This window comes from Cantharellus anzutake, assembly GCF_015039405.1.
Source record: "Cantharellus anzutake strain C23 chromosome Unknown EI90scaffold_8, whole genome shotgun sequence".
Lineage (NCBI taxonomy): Eukaryota > Fungi > Basidiomycota > Agaricomycetes > Cantharellales > Hydnaceae > Cantharellus > Cantharellus anzutake.
Window position 1 is genome coordinate 707,998 of NW_024066958.1, and position 17,468 is coordinate 725,465.

At 48.3% G+C, this 17,468-nt stretch overlaps 6 protein-coding genes across 6 annotated transcripts; 2 read left to right on the top strand and 4 right to left on the bottom strand.

Moving 5' to 3' along the window:
* The first annotated feature begins 95 nt into the window (after positions 1–95).
* Positions 96–1,125, top strand: EI90DRAFT_2530720 (uncharacterized protein). Its single transcript, XM_039053186.1, has 5 exons — positions 96–263; positions 334–477; positions 537–805; positions 859–953; positions 1,006–1,125. The coding sequence occupies exons 1-4, from the start codon at positions 249–251 to the stop codon at positions 884–886; spliced, it is 456 nt and encodes a 151-aa protein (XP_038920266.1). The 5' UTR covers positions 96–248; the 3' UTR covers positions 887–953; positions 1,006–1,125.
* Positions 1,126–4,968: 3,843 nt separating this feature from the next.
* Positions 4,969–5,811, bottom strand: EI90DRAFT_2530748 (uncharacterized protein). Its single transcript, XM_039053187.1, has one exon. The coding sequence runs from the start codon at positions 5,664–5,666 to the stop codon at positions 5,076–5,078; it is 591 nt and encodes a 196-aa protein (XP_038920267.1). The 5' UTR covers positions 5,667–5,811; the 3' UTR covers positions 4,969–5,075.
* EI90DRAFT_3041303 (uncharacterized protein) lies at positions 5,734–6,326 on the top strand. The gene has a single exon (XM_039059088.1). The coding sequence runs from the start codon at positions 5,957–5,959 to the stop codon at positions 6,287–6,289; it is 333 nt and encodes a 110-aa protein (XP_038920268.1). The 5' UTR covers positions 5,734–5,956; the 3' UTR covers positions 6,290–6,326.
* A 172-nt stretch (positions 6,327–6,498) lies between these two features.
* EI90DRAFT_3151841 (uncharacterized protein) lies at positions 6,499–9,079 on the bottom strand. The gene is made up of 19 exons (XM_039065744.1): positions 8,822–9,079; positions 8,682–8,760; positions 8,605–8,618; positions 8,515–8,535; positions 8,382–8,450; positions 8,246–8,325; positions 8,156–8,187; positions 8,065–8,089; positions 7,994–8,005; positions 7,916–7,931; positions 7,779–7,851; positions 7,645–7,715; positions 7,504–7,591; positions 7,398–7,442; positions 7,300–7,337; positions 7,096–7,231; positions 6,971–7,042; positions 6,821–6,902; positions 6,499–6,758 (listed from the first exon to the last, which is right to left on the bottom strand). Exons 1-19 carry the CDS (start codon positions 8,890–8,892, stop codon positions 6,712–6,714), a joined length of 1,071 nt encoding a protein of 356 aa, XP_038920269.1. The 5' UTR covers positions 8,893–9,079; the 3' UTR covers positions 6,499–6,711.
* A 4,262-nt stretch (positions 9,080–13,341) lies between these two features.
* EI90DRAFT_3041316 (amino acid permease/ SLC12A domain-containing protein) lies at positions 13,342–14,548 on the bottom strand (the record flags this gene model as incomplete). The annotated part of the gene is made up of 2 exons (XM_039059089.1): positions 14,473–14,548; positions 13,342–14,392 (listed from the first exon to the last, which is right to left on the bottom strand). A coding segment is annotated over exon 2 (901 nt), but the record flags the coding sequence as incomplete, so codon positions are not given.
* Positions 14,549–14,709: 161 nt separating this feature from the next.
* Positions 14,710–15,723, bottom strand: EI90DRAFT_2531067 (amino acid permease-domain-containing protein). The gene is made up of 4 exons (XM_039053188.1): positions 15,482–15,723; positions 15,349–15,420; positions 15,112–15,279; positions 14,710–14,923 (listed from the first exon to the last, which is right to left on the bottom strand). Exons 1-4 carry the CDS (start codon positions 15,613–15,615, stop codon positions 14,797–14,799), a joined length of 501 nt encoding a protein of 166 aa, XP_038920271.1. The 5' UTR covers positions 15,616–15,723; the 3' UTR covers positions 14,710–14,796.
* Between the last annotated feature and the right edge of the window lie 1,745 nt (positions 15,724–17,468).

Here is a 17,468-nt window from a genome sequence, read left to right on the forward strand (position 1 = left end):
GCGAGCAGATGGTAGCTATGAAGGGGAAAAAGAGAGAAATACCAGACCCAAGGAATTTCAGATTCAATTCAGTTTAGACGAATTCAATCAACTGTGCCCTGTTGAATGTCAAATTCAAGCCTTCAACGATATTTTAGAGGCACCCTAGTTGTGTATTGACTACGTGCCGTTCCGTGGCACCTGTGTTGCCAGATCAGGTTTGGTTTGCTAGTACAACTGGCTAGCGGCAGTTTCCTACTGGGTTACTTATGCCACAACTAACCGTACGTTGTCGATTGAACTCTTCGATAGGAAAAGTCTCACTAAACTTTGGGCATCCCTTTGCCAAATTAGATGCTCCTCCCACTTGTTGGAGAAACCGATGACTCTATTCCTCGTCCGCAGACTCACGACGTGCTCACGTCTGGTGGGACGTTCCTGCTGAAGACAAATTCCTCTCAGGAAAACGTCGGGACTGAAGACAAGGATGCACCTGCAGTGAGTACTGTTTAGCGCCTAATTATCCGTCTTGATGATCGAACCACCGTCTGCCTTAGGATGCTTTCTTTGAGATGGAATCTGGACGGAGTACTCTAGATACTATTGAGCCAATTGAGGATGACAAGAATACCGAATTTTTCACAGGTGACCAGCCTCTTTTGCTTAAGCGAACCCCCACTATCTTTTCGACCTTCTCCTATGGCTCGGTTCTGTCCGCCCGAAGCACCAGAGAGATATTTTCGCTGAAGGATCTTTGCGAGAAAGTCATTGAAAAGCATTTATGGCTCCAAATGGCCAGGATCGTCAGCACATCCTGCTATTCTCAGTATCGAAATCTCGTCCTACATCGCTTCCTTATCTTACAGTTACGCCGTCCAGAGAAAAAGGACATATGGCTACGAATTGATCGGAGGGCCGGAGTAAGCTTTCTATCACTCGCCCGGAAACTCGGCAGAACTGCTGCTAAGGATATAGTAAGGGTCCGCTGTCTATCTGTTGCTGAACACGCTTTTGACACCCTTACAGGCCCAGCTCTCAGCGTCTAAGGAAGCCCTTATTGGGACGGCACGCCAAGAAAACATCCAAGAATTTGATAGACCCCCCTTTCTCGCTGATTTTAGCGATTATCTTCGCGTCATCTGTGAAGAACTACTGGAATATAGAATATGGCCGGTATGATTCCGTGTTGATAGGATGCATGAAACATTCTCAATGGCCATGCTTTGCTCCAGGAGAACTGTTGGTTGTTCTGCTCATTATTGCAAGAGCATCTCGGAGGCTCAGGCGACGGGCGCTATGCATTCGGGCGCCCTATTGCTCCTAATACTGCACCCATTGTTCGAGAGAGGATATCAGAGCGAGTGGTAGCCCAAGTAACACCCAATACGGTAAGCCATGTGTAGTGCAGTGGATTGGGAAGTCGTTAGTAACCTGGCAGAAGATTATGACGGCGTTGCAGGGTTCGGTTTGGGTACGTGGATCTTTTGTTATGCCCCTTTTTATGACTTACAATTTGATTTCCACAGCGAGTCTTAAGCCGCCGGTGGCAACCCTTGAGCGACGCGATGCCAAGGGGGTGGTTTGCTCATTCAATTGCCATATTTTTTGCCAAAATTGCGTGCCCGGTGCAAGGCCTAGATATTTCCCACACGCGAGACATCCTGGAGCGGATTAGTGGCTCCTTACTTGCCGTGCAGCTAGAAAAGAATGATTTGCACTCTCGCATCGCCATATTCTGCATTGACACCCTCAGCCGTTTGCCAGAGGAAAATAATCTTCAACTTCTCAACCCGTTGATCCTCAACTCCGACATCCCAGATCTCTCCTTTCAGATCCTGTCGAAGATCCCTGGTGACATTCAATATGCCGCGTTGCATGTCCTTTTCCACGTTGTGGAAATCGAAAACTCTCCAACTGAGCTTTTCATCAGATTAGAAATGTTCATCACTGAATCGGCAATCAGATGGTTGGAAGTCTTGAGCCTGCTGGGAGAAGTAAGGAATGCCTTGATTGCATTGGAGAGAGTGATTGTGTGGTGTGAGGTATGTGATCCATTTTTGACTTCCCAACTCCCGGGAGATACAGAATACCGGTTCATAGACTCGAAGCCGCCAATTACAAGGTCAGAATCTGGGGACCTCTTTACTCCAACTTCTATTGCAATGCCATCAATTTGCTCATCAATACTACGGAGTCATTTCGGCATCTGCTGGACATATTGCACACTCAGCTCTATCTCATTCGTCCGATGCAGATTGGCAAAGGCGATATCGCAAATCCTCCTATGAACACCTCCAACAGTGCAAAGGCAGCACTCTGGGTGCCTTCACATCATTTCAAAGCATACTGACCGTGTTGTCTCGCTCTCATTCTCGTCTGATGGATTCAGGGTAGCCTCAGCATCCGAAGACAAGACGGTACGAATCTGGGATTCAGTAACTGGGGAAGAACTCAACGTCCTCCGAGGGCACACCGGCTGGGTCAGCTCGGTCTCAATTTCATCTGATGGATCCAGGATAGCCTCAGCATCTTTTGACACCACAGCACGAATTTGGGATGCAATGACTGGGGAGAACTTAGGGTCCTCCGAGGGCACACCAACGGTCTCCGTTCAGTCTCAATCTCATCTGACGGGTCCAGGGTAGCCTCAGCATCAGATGATAAGACAGCACGAGTCTGGGATGCAGTGACTGGGGAAGTACTCAGGGTCCTCCGAGGGCACACCAACTGGGTCCACTCAGTCTCGTTCTCATTTGATGGATCCAAGGTAGCCTCAGCATCCGAAGACAAGACAGTACGGATCTGGGATGCAGTGACCGGCGAAGAACTCAAGATTCTCCGAGGACACACTGACTGGGTCCGCTCGGTCTCAATCTTATTTGATGGATCCAAGATAGCCTCGGCATCCAATGACAGGACAGTACGAATCTGGGATGTAGTGTCCGGGAAGAACTGAAGGTCTTCCGGGGGCACACTGACTACGTCCGCTCGGTCTCATTCTCATCTGACGGATCCAGTGTGGTCTCAGCATCCAATGACAGGACAATACGAATTTGGGATGCAGTGACTGGGGAAGAACTCAAGGTCTTTCGAGGGCACACTGACTGGGTCCGCTCGGTCTCGTTCTCGCCTGATCGATCCAAGGTAGCCTCAGCATCTGATGACAAAACAGTGCGAATCTGGGACGGTGTGATTAGGGAGGCGATATCCGTCAGCAATCATTCCATCCCATCTAATCCCCACCCGAGTTTGTCTTCCAACCCAATCACCGTTCCTAACGAGTGTTCATTTGGTAAAGTGAAACACGATACGGTGAACCGCATTCACCTTTTCCTCGGAACATGCGGAACCCCACATTTTATTGCCCCTACTCATACAAGCGATATCATATCCACCTGGGAGATTTCCCCTGATGGGCAAGCTCTTACTGTCCATATGGAAGATGAGAATGTTCAGACTATTGAGGCACCGAAAAGATACCGTTGCGTTCAAGATCCAACATCGTGATCTGGGAGGTGAGTGGATTGATCTTAGGATCGATGACTTGGCCATTTTTTCTTAGTGACTAACTGTCTTTTACAGGTCGCCCCAATATCGTGAACGCGCATTGGGTACAATTATCCCCTTGCTCTATCCCAACCTTGCTCTTTCTTACCTCTGCTGAATCGAACTGGAAGGCGGAAGCATCAACTCGGCGCACAGTGTTCTTTTTAGCAACCACCCGATATTAAGTGGCACCACGGCCAATTGTAAGCTGTAATTCACTCTCCTTTGAAATCCGTCAAAAGGCAATGCTAGACTCTGCATGTATTTCTTCCTTCCTCTCGTGGAGAACCAAGCATCCCCGACTTCCCCGCAACGATCTATGCGCATTTCCACCTCTTGCTTGCAATCTCTAATATTCTGTCGCATACAAAATGCATCCCCCATGATATGCTCCCGGGTAGAGTACAGACCCCTGACCCCGGTGAATATAATCCGCTTGCTTCATCGGTCTTGGCACTTCCTTGGAGCCTTCCTCCGCTTCCGATTGGGTTGTGGGCATAGTCTCCCATCGTGCCACCGGGTCACGCCGCTTTGGGTCCTATACGATGGTGTTGGTTCGCGATTCTACAACTTTTGCAGGCCTGTACCTGGGAGCGAGGCTGGGAGGTACGGGATCCCTGGAATACCCATTACGAGAGTATCGAAGGTGGACGAGGATCCACGTGGATCGAATACCAAAATCAAAATATCCACTAGTCGCGGCGACCGTCGCATACCTGAGAAGATTCGGGGTGAGCACGAATCGTGGCAAGTTTGTAAGTGGGACCCTATTGGCGACTGACTGGCAGTCTTTGCACAGCGAATACCAGTATAAGCAGATGTCGATGTTAATCCAACCACAATAAAGGCATCACTTTATATTGATCTTCGTTAAGTGTGATGGAGGGTACTTGATTGATGTAACACCATGCCAACATCAACTCTTTGCGCCCAGCGAACTGAACTGTTATCATAATTGTTCTCAATGGCGCTGCCCAGGATTTTCCGTCCGATTATCCTGTATGTTTCAAGCTCGAGATGAGAAAAGCCTTTGAATACTCTACGGCTTCAGCAAACTCTTCCTCTGTGCAACTAGTAACTCTGCATTTCCACTGTGAGGTCGTGTGCTATCCCACACCCACCCAAGCACTGGGTGCCGATTCCCTTCGTGTACCACCTAACTGGGCTGGTTTATCTGAAGGAGTGAGGGTGGTTCACAACGGGCCTTCGTATCACTGCCGTACCCCCCTCTTATCATTATTGACGCGCCTCAGTCGAACTCGATGTGACTCTCCTGAATGTCTTTCCTGCTCATCAATCGATGATGTAAATGCATGATACGACAACGACGACTGCATAGTCCATTCTCGCCTTAATCAGTTCGATCGCCTACTATTCTAAGTACTTTTACTCTTACTCCCAGAAACTTACATGTCAGCCTAGACTGGGCGGCAGGCGTGGTCGTACTTGGACTATGGTGACATGACAACAAGCCCTGGGCGGAAGCTTCTGATCTAGTAGGACGTTTGGGTTACAGTGTGCCTCCGCCGTTCTCTTTTTTTTTTGTCGTTTCAATCCGCTAAACCCGTTGGCTTGCTGCATCGGGGAGGGGGATCAAGGAGTGCTGTTGGGTTCGATCTTCCGGCATAGTCTCTCCAAAAGGTCTTCCATCCTAAAAGTGGGCTCCTGGAGGCTCGCGACGGTGATGCCAGCTCGTGATAGTCCACGAAGAGTTGCGACTGAGATCCCAATGTTGAGCACGCGCGTGTTCGTTCTATGGACAGCTCCATGTTCCAAAAAATGGAGAAAAAATGGAAGAGCAAAACTCGATGCTGACCCGGCCAATGGGCGGTCGGGATAACAGCCTCTCCGATCACATGCACAAACAAGACCGAAAACAAAATCGAAACCTGTTTCGACCCGGGCACAGCAAGGTAGCCATGTAGCTCGAAGAAATGATCAGTCTCGCTGCAGGTCGCTCTACACTTCATCGATCCGTCCTTGAAGAAGCGGCCAAGGGGCTTCTGAACTATACAGGCACAGGTATCGGAGCTTTCACATCGGTTGCCTAAGTCACAACTGCCAATCTCGAGAATATCTTGCACAAATGCATGCCCGTCGAGTATGTTCACGTCAGTCGTGACGAACTTGCTTCCTGTCATCACAGATCATACCCCGACTACCCAAGAAGGATCGTATTATGGATTATGTTGTCACTGGCTATTGGGGTTCTAGGGCCATGGAAGGGCTGGTCGAGGCTGGCCCATGCACCGTACATGTGGTTTTCGATGGGCGGGAACATTCAGCCGACAGGAATTCCATTTCGGTCACTGAGGATTGGCAAATTCCTGCGGTTGTATGTTACTGCGACAACAAAACCGTAGATGGTGTCCAGTTCGATAGAGATGATGGAAGGGAAGAACAAAAAGCGAATTCAATTTAATTCCCTTCCATGCCCTCCCTCGTACTTCATCCAATCCATCCAATCCCTCCAATCCTGTTCCCATTATTCCTCTTCGTTCTTGTCCCAACCATCGATGACCGCGCAGTCGTATTCGCCCGCACCCGGAAGAACGTCGGACTCGTTCAGGCTTTCTCTAGTATGATACCTCGCCAATGTTTAGCATGTATGTGTCCTCTTGATGAGGAGGCACTTAAAAAGCAGACCGGTAGTGAGCTGCTAATGACGAATGGTACTCAGTCTCGGATGAATGACGCAACGCCAACAAGAAGAGAATCAAGCTGGTATGCACCAGTGGCTCGAATGCAACAGGAGAAAATATGAAACGGGTGTTGAAGCAATAGCTCAGTAGGCGGCGGCGGACTCTTTTATCGACACAAGCACATGTAAATACAGATCAACAGCATCGTTATCCAACAACAAGCGGAGCGAAAGGTCAAGCGAAAATAAAGAAAGGACAGATCGGAAAATAAGAGATCTACAGAATGAGTCGACCGCCGCCGTCTCTCAATGGCACGAATCAAAAGGGGACTGCCAGCTGTTGTGGCGGAAAGAAACAGCAAAGTTACATGGGTTTGAAGGTGGGGAGAGCATCGAGTAAGGGATGGGAGCCGCAGTCATATGAATGTTACGTTCGAGGTTCTTGGGGGAGGCAACTTCGTGAAAGGGGTCACCGGAATGGGACTGAGGGGTGAAAGCTCATTGGCATTCAGTGAGGGTCGGCATAATGTTTGACGCGCGATGCTTCAAGTTTTGAATTTGGATTTCACTAGCTTGCAGGCCGTCGATGTCTCTTTAGTCAACACAATTAACATTCATGACGCATAATAGTTAGGATGGCCTATTCGGCGATACCAGGCTTAACGTTAGAGCGGAAAGTTCGCGAGGCATTGGCATCTGACAAGTGGATTTTATCACGACCGAGTCGATGGACGTTCTATTATCATGCCCCCAAACATTATATCAACTCTGTCATGTGAACGGTGAATCTGGGAAAGGACTTACAATATTGCTGAGACTGTCTTCGTACTCGGAGCGATGGACATTCACCATGATACTACCCTTGGCTGAGTTCGTCTGATGTAGGATAACAGTCAGTGTCTTTACTTTTCTGCCACAGCCAGACTCACAAGTGCTTTTGGCTCGTCCCGTTGACAAGGAGTCACAGTCACAGGCTTCTTCTGAGCAGATCGTAATTCGTCAAGAGGGATATTTGGTCCCGTAAATTCGCTTAGCTGCTTTCGTACTCTTGACCGCATGTGCAAGCTGGTGGTGCATAAGGAATCCTATCAGTGAGGATGTCCAGAGAGGAGAGGAATTTTCTCGTGCTTTACTTTGTGAGCATTGAGATGGGATACATGGGACCAAGGGTCTAGAGATGTTCAGCAAGCCTCCCAGACGACGTATGAAGAATTCCAGGGAATATGCTTACAATTGCGAACACAAGAGCCCAAAACGTGAAGCCGTGGACGGTGAACTAAAATTATGATCTCAGTCTGATGCTTTCTGCTGGAAGAACAATTGTAGCCTATACTTACGATACCTAACACCAAAAGAGATTGAAGGCAGGTCACACCGCCCGTAGCTATAGCCCAGTATACCATCGTTTCGATGGCACCGTCCGTTCTGTTACGAAACCAGTTTAGTGCGGACGCGATACCCCTCGATCATTAACTCGCCCTTTGAAACCAGTCTTCCGGCGCCAGAGCAGGTGCGTCATCAATACTGCTATTGTAACGTCAGCTGTTGCCTGACGGATTACAAAAAAAAAAAACTGATTAGTCCAGGCATTAAAAAGAAGAGGACCACACACCTGTAGCGCTAGCCAGACCGTAGCTGTCCACGTCCACTTCTGGGCGAACTTTGGGAAGTTCAATACTATGTCTCTATCATATCATTGTCAAATCAGAATGGTGATAGAACGTCATCGACAAGGGTGATGACGCGTACCCCACCGTTGAAACCGCTGAGATAGAATTACACGACTAATGAGGGTTCTGGGAGTGGTAACGTAGGCTTCGGACTCACTTATGGAGAAAGCTGTCAGCAACTCAGACTTCAGTTCATGATCATGGGACGTTCCGGCTTAGGGGACTTACCAAACTGGATGAAAACAAGAGCTTGCTACATATGGTTGCGCAATGGGTAAGCATCGTTGCGGCTGATCTGAGAAGGTAATAGCCAACGTACCATGGGTGCAGCGATATAAGAATTCGAGGAAACTAGCAACAAGGTGACAAACAGTCACGGTGGAGGTTATTGATTCCTAGAAGAACTCACAGGACCAAATACGGGACACGAAAAAAGACTGGACGACAAGGGATGCTACTGCTGTGGCCACTGAATATGAGGAAAATTCCCTAAGAGAAGCGTTGAGTTGGAGGAATGATATCGCTCGATTATGGAAAATGATTACCAAATCGCACGTCCCAGTGCAGCTGGATTACGGATCAGCCACCACCACATCGCCTTGGTCATAAAGGCTCTTAAAAACAAGAATCACAAGTCGGTCGAGACAGGTATACTTTAGAGCCACTGATATCACTCACGCTTGAAATGCAAAGGCGACCCTTCAGGAGCGGAGAGTTATCAGAATTGATCTTCCAGTCGCGCAAAATGCACTACGAGAGGGAACGAACCAAAGAAGTCCGATCTATTGTCACACCGAGCGCATCAGTATCGTCAAACTGGAGTCAACAATTGATGAGGAACATACTGCGAGCCGCGTCCATTTACTATCCTGAGGGAAACGCTTGTAATAAAGGAGAGTTTGCACTGTGAGTATCCCGAAAAGACTGTAACCATCGTAAATGATTCGGTTCGGGCACCGGTTTCATCTGAAAATAGCATCCTTACAAGGTCGAGACGACAGTCCCAACGAAAATGCCACCCAAGAAGCCCTCCAAGACACCCGGGATGTGAACCATGAAGAGCGAACAGGTACAGAAGCAAATGACCTATTTGCACTACCGCAAGGAGAGGGAGCGTGGACTGTTGACTTGCATCGTAGCTCGTGTATAAGTGACCAGAGGTTGATTGCACATATTGGCCAATTGATGGCTTGATACAAAGTAGCTGGGCTTGTCTCATCACTGACCGACTTGTCGAATCTCGAAAGTTCCAAATTAATATTATGTAAATCCCGGTCAATTCAGTATTATGTAATTGCCGCAAAGTCTAATGTCTGATCATGGAACTAAGTCCGTGAGACACGATAAGACACAATGAATTCGGCCAACTCCGGTACAATACAGCTAAGGCGTGACTTAAAAGCCATCCTCCACGTGCCTGAAGCAGCATACTTATGTCCGTGAAACGGTGCCTTGTTTACTATGAAACCCAGCCTAAAATTTGGCATGTAGATGACGCGAAATACTATATACATTTTTGATGCAAAAAGAAAAGGGTAGTCCAGTGTAGGAATTGCAATTATTGTAGTGTTAGTTCATTCCCACGGCCTCTGTCAACCGATTCAATCATGTATTCGCTATGGGTGAATCACTTTGATGGAAGTTCGGTACATAATTGATGTGTGTATTTGTGTTTACATTTACACTTCGCCGACGTTGGTCGTCGATTACCAATTGCATTTGCTTCGCAATTGATGATAACTGCATAATTCACTCCCGTTAGCTCACACCAAGTCGTCTCCCTAAGTACGGAAAACACAATTGTGAAGAATGTACTGAAGACAGTAGGGGAAGAGTGTTCTGAAATGGTGGTAACGCAAAGAACGAAGACACGATGTCACATCCAAAGCCAAACGTCGAAAGGCAGTTGTGAGGAGAGTGGCGGGCCCTTGCCGCGACAGGCGGCGTCCACCAGTTATGTGGGATTGCCGCTTCTGCCCCCCCCTTTTTTCACTCCGCAACTCCCCGCTTCCAAACATACACAGAGGCGCGGGTGTTCCAAAATGAGAACGTTATTGCAAGGTGCAAAAAAAAAAACGGTGCATCCGGCCAAGTGGGTCCATACCCAATTTGGGAAAATGGCGGTCGATTATCATTGATTTACTGCTATTTTTGAACGATCACATGACTTTCATCAAAATCGGAGTTGGCCGAATATATTTGTCTATTTGTCTATCGATTTTTTTTGCACGTTCGTACCCCGAGCGGATATACTTCATAAAAATGCAAGTGCCATCAGCGCTCATTGGCTTAACATGAGAGCATGCCTAGCCGCAGCCCAGCGTTGAAGTCCGAAACCAGTAGGCAACGGGCGTTTGCTACGCTGACCAGTTAAGTATGCTCTCAATTGGAGGCTCGAGAATTAACGTACTCGTAGGCGTGCTCCATCGCAAGCCTCAACGAACCATTGCTATATTCTTTTGCGCTGGGCCAGGCTTGTCGCCGCAATGTAGATCACATTTCTTCTCTTTATTGAATCGAGAAGCTGACGGTGCGCCTGGGCAAGTCGGCTATGTACGAGATCTCGACTGTAACATGTGCAGAGAGGTCGCAGCAAGTCTCCGTCACTGCTCATTTCGTGTTTTGGTAAGCAAACTTTGGTGGATTCCTCCTTATAAAATACCACAGAATACTCAACCGGTAAGTCAAATTCTCTACATTCGGTGGTGGTTCCACAAGCCGAAATCACACAGCCATGCAATAGCGTTGACATAACGATAGTTATCTGTAACTGTCTGGAGAGACTTAGGGCCATGGATTGAAGTTGGATAGATGATAACGCACAGGTTTGATATCGTCGTCAAGTAGGCCAACCCCTGACCAACATCGTGAACCTAGACCAGGGCTATCAGAACATATGCTCCAAGTATCATCATACTCACCAAGCCTGATCAATCCGCTCCTGGGTGTCTCACAAGATATTCGATATCAAGCATACAGTTAAGATATCCTCGAAGGATTTTGGTGCTCTAGACCATGCCATATCTTCACCTCACGCTTGAACAACTAGAATAATGAGTCAGCCAGCCGATAGGTCAAGAACCTATCAAGACATACTCTATGAAATCTTTTCCGTGGACCTGATTCCAAGACAGTTACCGCCCTTTCGGGCAGACAAAACCAGTAGTTGTGTTCATTTAAAAATTGAAAAGTCATAGACATTCCCAAAGCCACCATGGCCCAGTTCCACCGCCTAAGTCTACTGTGGCTTCGGGTCCGCCTTGAGAGCCCAAGGACGAAGGATCCTGGGCTGTCTCTCATTGAGACTTCGGGTCCTGAGGTCTTTGCTTCCAACCGTTTAGGTGTGATCTGTGTCTTGGCAGAGGCAAAATTGTCGGTTAAACACATGGTTCAAGGTCGCTTTCCAGAGACCACCCCAAGACAAAACATTATTTATAGGTGATCTCGTTGTTGTTGTAACTCTATTTTGTTACCCCGCCAATTACATCTGACTGTACATGAGGGGCTCGTCAGTACAAGGCTGGGTTGGTTTTAACTCGTGTCTGGGTATGCGTGGGGGTGTAGTGTCTATGTCACTCCTCCCTCTCTACGGGGGTTACTCATTGAGTACTCCTATTTCCTGTTCCCCCACTGTCCGATTTTGGCCAGCGACTTCTTGATGGGGTCTGCTAGTCTAAGGATGTCCTGGAAGGGTCGAACACTTGCTCTGACGGCCGCGGCCCAGTTGGAGGATATGTTTTCTCATCTGGTTGGCTGCTCCACATGTACACTATGCTCCCTGTGTGGATACCGAACCGGTGGCAGTATTCGCCCAGGTGTGCGTGGCCGGTGCGGAACTGGATCATCCTGCTGAAGGTTTTCCGGTCCAGCGATTTGAACTTGGTGCTGGGTTTAATCGATGGGGGTTTTGGTTTGCTGTGTGGGATCCTGATCGGATTGGGATGGGCCTATTTGCCCAACGTTCCTTCCATGTCCTGCTTGTGCAAGCTTGCTACATAGGGTAGTGAGTGCCAGCGGGGTCCGGGCTGAGGCTTTGCCCTTGATGCCGCTGTGGCCGGGGCACCAGCTTCTCGCGACCTTGAAGTCGTCTTTACTGTCCAAGCTCAGGAGCCTGCACACTGCCTTCAGGTCCGGGTGTGTTCTTGGGCTTCCCTTGGGAGATGCTCGTATTTTGAGTAGAATATCATGTTTGACGGCTTGTGGGTGCACGGGTCGTTTTCGATGAAGCGGCGTGTCTCTTCTGCGGCTGCCCCCCGTCCCATTATTTCCGTGTTGAAGGCTTCTACGTAGCCGCCCATAGATTCATTCCTCCTGTTGAGTAGCCCACTACTCCAAATCCTGTGTATCTTTTTCCTTCTTCTGTGAACTTGGATCCATCGGAGTACATGAAGAGGAGAAGTCTGGGTCAGATTCCCCCTTTTACGCCCGGTGTATAGAATTATTAATACAGCACTTAGGCAAAGTGATACTGTCACCGTCAACGGGGCCGCGGCTCAGTTAGAAAATCACCCCAAACGCTATTTGGATAATGCGGGTTGGTCACACCTCACCCTGAGATACGGACTTTCTGAGGTTCAAAAACGTCAAGCTGCAAAAGGATGTACAAACGATATGGGTAGGCCAATAATCGCTAATTGGGACATTTCCTTCATTTTTTCTCTTTCTCCAATACTGTAGTGAACAGCGATCTGTATTTGCCCCCTCCGTCCTCCCTCTATCCCCCTACCTTGTGGACTTTACGCGGATCACCTTCCCAGCCTCTCAGCTCGCGTACCCTCTCTTCGTGTTATAATGGCGGCATCGCAGCCCGACATTCTGAGCTATACTTACCACATATGCCCTGTGATTGCTCCAGGACAAAGTGTCAATACGTGGGCCATGCATGCCGGCGCCATTTCCCTAAATGCTGAGTCCCACCTTGTGTGGTTGTTGTGCAAGGTTTTTTGGCCATTTATCTCCTGTGCAGCTTTGAGGAACTCTTTAAGGCAGCGGAACCACGAGGGAAAGTATCAATCGGACTTTCGATACACCGATACAAAGCAGTTCTTGAGGGGACATGCTGGAGGATCATTACGATCTGGGACTGTGGACCACAGCTATTGAATCAACTCAGAGAGTGTCCCCTACCGCTTAATTTCGCTATCGTGTTCATAGCGTTGCCTTTGTCAGGCGATGTTCCGTTAAGAGACTGGCAACCTTGCAATCGATTCCAAGTAGGGCAGTCCCAATCGTGTATGTTCGTAGGATGGTGAGCAGAAGTTGCCGTGTCCATTCCCTTCATCGTGGACGTGTCATGTGCGTAGCGTTATATACAGGAAGGCCAAAGAGAAGTTTACAAAACTATATACACACGAGAAAAAGAAATGACCTAATAGCCCCAAGCCCAATCGAGTGGAAGATTCCCATTAGCACAACGTCCGCCATTGACCACCTACTAGCCTTATGGATAATCGTAAAACCTCGAAATAGCCCAACGCGAAGCACTAATCCCTCCCACCTTCCTCCTCATCTACATCAACCAAGCCCAGAACTTCCCCCAGAAATTGTCCGGAGGTGGCTCGTCGTAAGAATCCGCCTCAATCTGCGCAATCCCGCTCACAAAATCCATGTTCTCCGGAGAAACCACCGGCGTCTGATACATCACGAACCTCCCAATCAAATACATCAACGGGAAAAGCGCCAACGGCAGATAATTCGTAACGAAATTAGCCGTCGACCAGTTACCCTTCAAGAACACGCTCCAACCGGAGAAGAAGCAAACCAGCAAAGTCCAAACCATCCCGTACCATGCTGCGAAAGGTTGTAAACCGGATGAGAAGGGTAATTTGGAACGATCGAATCCTTGGGCTCTGAGGCCAGCGTAGAATCGGATATAGGTGAGACAGATACCGAACCAAGTCATGAGACCCGCGACGGCCGTCATGTTCGCGAACCAACCAAAGACTTTACCCGCCCCTTTCTGTGTACCCATGAAAGCAAGTGTACAGAATAAAGCACAGAAGATGACGGAGACGTAAGGTAAGCCTCGCCGACTTGTTCGTGCAAAGATACGAGGTGCATTTCCAGAAATGGCCAGTCCGTACAGAGCTCTCGAAGAGGTGTACAAGTCGGAAGAAGCAGCTGACCAAGCGGACGTGAGGAGTGCTGCGTTGATCACGCTTGGTAAACCCTTGATCCCAGCGTTCGAAATGGCAATGACGAAGGGGGACGAAGCCGCATCCGATGTGAGACCAAGCCTCTTATCGGTAAAAGGAACAAGCCATCCAATCACAAAAGTTCCACCGATGTAGAACAAAAGGATACGAATGTAAACCCGTTTGATGGCTCGTGGGATGTTACGACGAGGGTTTTTGGCTTCTCCGGCTGCGATCGCGACGATTTCGGTTCCGATGTATGAGAAGCCTGCTTGCGTCATAACGGACCACCAGCCCAGAAAGCGACCCTTGACTCCAGGGATCTTGTGAAACTGGGCAAAGGGACCAGGGTGTTTCCAGTAACGGAAACCAATGCGGTCATGATTTGGACCTCCACCTAGGTCAATGATGATACCGAGAAGCTGGGGCACATGCATAGTTTTGGAGCAGCAGTGGTAGGGGTCAGTATTGATGAGAGGAATGAAGAGAATTGATCACATACGATCAGAGCAGTGATGGTAATGACTTTGATGGAAGCGAAGACGAATTCAGCTTCACCATATGCACCCGCGCCGAGCCTAAAGGATAAGGAGAAGTATGAAGAGAACGTGACCGTTAGCACCCGCTTTCACTTCACGCTTGGGGCGAAACGAGAAGCATGATGAGAGGCAATAAACAGGCGCGAATGGTGAGCAAGACATGTCATCTCACCCGGGGGAGATGAATAGGCACTCAGGGGTGCCGGAAGACTGACTAGCCTGAATGCGTGGGCCTCATTGCACAAATTGCATATGGTGTACAAATGGGGGAAAGGGTCAATAAGCACTTACAAGTTAATAACGATGACTACGAAGAGACAAATGATGATCCAGACGGCATCGTTCACCTTGTGCTTTTCCCAGTAGTCGATGAGCACAGCTGCTGCACTGAGTTCGGCTGGCAATACGATCACCCTATCGAAAAATCAAATTCCGAGGGTTCGAGATCAGCGATCCGTCGAAGAGGATTTTCAAATTCCGATTTAAAGAGGAGGTATATTCAAGATCACCCACAACCTCCCACAACAGATGTGATGGTCATGATGATGATGGAGGAATATGGAATGGAGAGAAGTAGAAAAGGTAAAAAAACCTCTACCCACCAGTTATACCAGTAATTCCACCCCATGGCGAATGAGAAGGCAGGATTGACAAAGCGTTCAGCAAGTTTGATGTGGCCACCGGGGATAGGAAGATAAGCGACCATCTCTCCCAAGGAGATCATGACACAATAGCAAATGGACCCCATGATAGAGTAACCGAGGAGCAGACTGCACACGAACGGCAGGAAACGAGCACGAATAAGGATAGTTGGACCATTGCTAGTTCGATATGCTCACCCTACTGGCCCACCATTTGAGAGCGCACTCCCTGTCCCAAGGAAGAGTCCTGTCCCAATAACACCACCAATACTATAATAAAGGAAAGGGTGTCAAGTCAGGACCTTTGAAATGCAAACATGCGATTACTTACCTTATCATGGCAATATGGCGGGATTTGAGCTGGCGCTTGAGCGTGTCCTCCTGACCATCGGGGATAAACTCCTCGCCATAGCCGAAGTCGGAGGGGGTTCTGTCCTTCTCGGGATCTTTTGGCTGGTACGACATCGTGAAGAGGGCAAGGGAAGCGGGGGATCTAGAGAAGGGGAAGCCCAAGCCATCAAGGTTCTTATAAGCGGGTCTGGTCTATTATTGTTAGTTGATCGGCAATAATACCAGCCAGTCGGAAACGTCTGAGGCTGAAGAGGAATAAAATGCATGCTGCCAACGCGGGAAAAGTCGCACAAAAACATTTTGATCCAGTGCGAAGAGTGAGTCCACGTTATGTGTACCCAACGGTTGGCTGTCGCTGGTCAGATAAAACTGGATGGAATACGACCAAGGGGGGTTGAAGTCAGCATGTGCTGGAACGGATCGGGTGGTCGTTGGAGCCGACGCAATAGCCAAACTAGGAAATGGTGTCGCATGGGATGTCTTATTGATTAGTTACCCCGCGTAACCACATCATTTGCTACCCGTCGTTTGAGGTGTTTTGATTTTCTGGTGTTGGGAGATTAGTGGGACCGGCAACGTCGCATTAACTTTGTAGTACCACGTGATCTAATCTGCGTGCAGAAAGTGGCAAAAAGTCTTTCTCCCGATCCATCATCTCAACAACACTTTTCACTATCAGAAAACATGTAGATAGTCTCTAATCGTCAATATCTCATAGGTTCTGGCTGTTGGAATCACCGATTTCATATGCTCTATCAGCATTGTTTTCTCTGACCGGACCAGGCATATCGATTGCATGTTTGGTGGCCGCAACTAGGGCCACCTCTTTCTCCACTTCCCTGGTCATTTGGATCTTTGTTCATGAAGCCACCTACGAGCATCTAGTTGCTCATCCAATATCTTGCCAGTTACGTTCTTTCCTGCGACATACCCCATTTTTCCCACTCCAGATCATTCCATAGAACCACCACACCTAGAAGATCTTCCTTGCATCTGGCTTTCTCTGCCCTTTCAGCCTCCTTCCTCCGATTTCCCTGTTTTTTCTTGTTGTTTTGTACGGGAACTTCCGATGAATTGAAATATGAGGTGCCAATGATGGGGGCGAAATGAAATTTTTCAACACAAAAACACTCTTCTGGCAATATGAAAATCATCTTAAAATGAGGCTCTCATGAGCGCGTTCCAGGCATTTTTTCTATTTTTGGCCTGGAATATGCCAAAACCTGGATTTTCATACCCATATCTCCATATCTAGCGTGAAAGAAAAAAAATTGGCTGGTTTGTGCTCTTCTTTAACGTTATACGATGACATTTTCTATATATCACTAAACCCCAAAGGTGCAGTAGAGGGAGTTACATCCCCTAACATTTTACCCTTGCTTCGAGACTATGAATTTCCGCACGTGACTGTATCAGGGCAATTGCCTATGGCTTGCCGACCCCCACAATATGTACAATGAAAGATTCGGACAACTCCGTCCGGAAAGCACGGCACTGACCTATATTTCCTTCGATGTACATACAGAAAAATAAACTCAAAAAGCTTCCACCTCCGCACCCTGCGAGTATACTCCAGCATCAGTTTTGGTTAAATGGGGATTTGTAAAGTGAATGTCCTCCCAATGCAGCTGTAAAGCCGCACTCATCAGCCAAACATCTATCTACTTGAAGTTGGGGAATAAATGGACACACGAAACACTCAAATTAATGTTGTCCCCCACCACCATGAAACCAGTAGAGCAAAATCCAGAAAGCCCTTAGAATCTGTTGGAAAGCCCAGAGGATTGCATCATGCTTTCTCTGCCATTTCCGCAGTTGGATATCCCGTTGCAAGTTTGACGAGAAATTAAGTACAAGGGCTTGCATTTCCGACACAGCAGAACGTGGTCACTCAAGTAAGCCGTCCGAAAGCCGCGACAGCAGCGGTATTAATTGGATCTTTCCGAGATCCCCACGTGATCATGCTT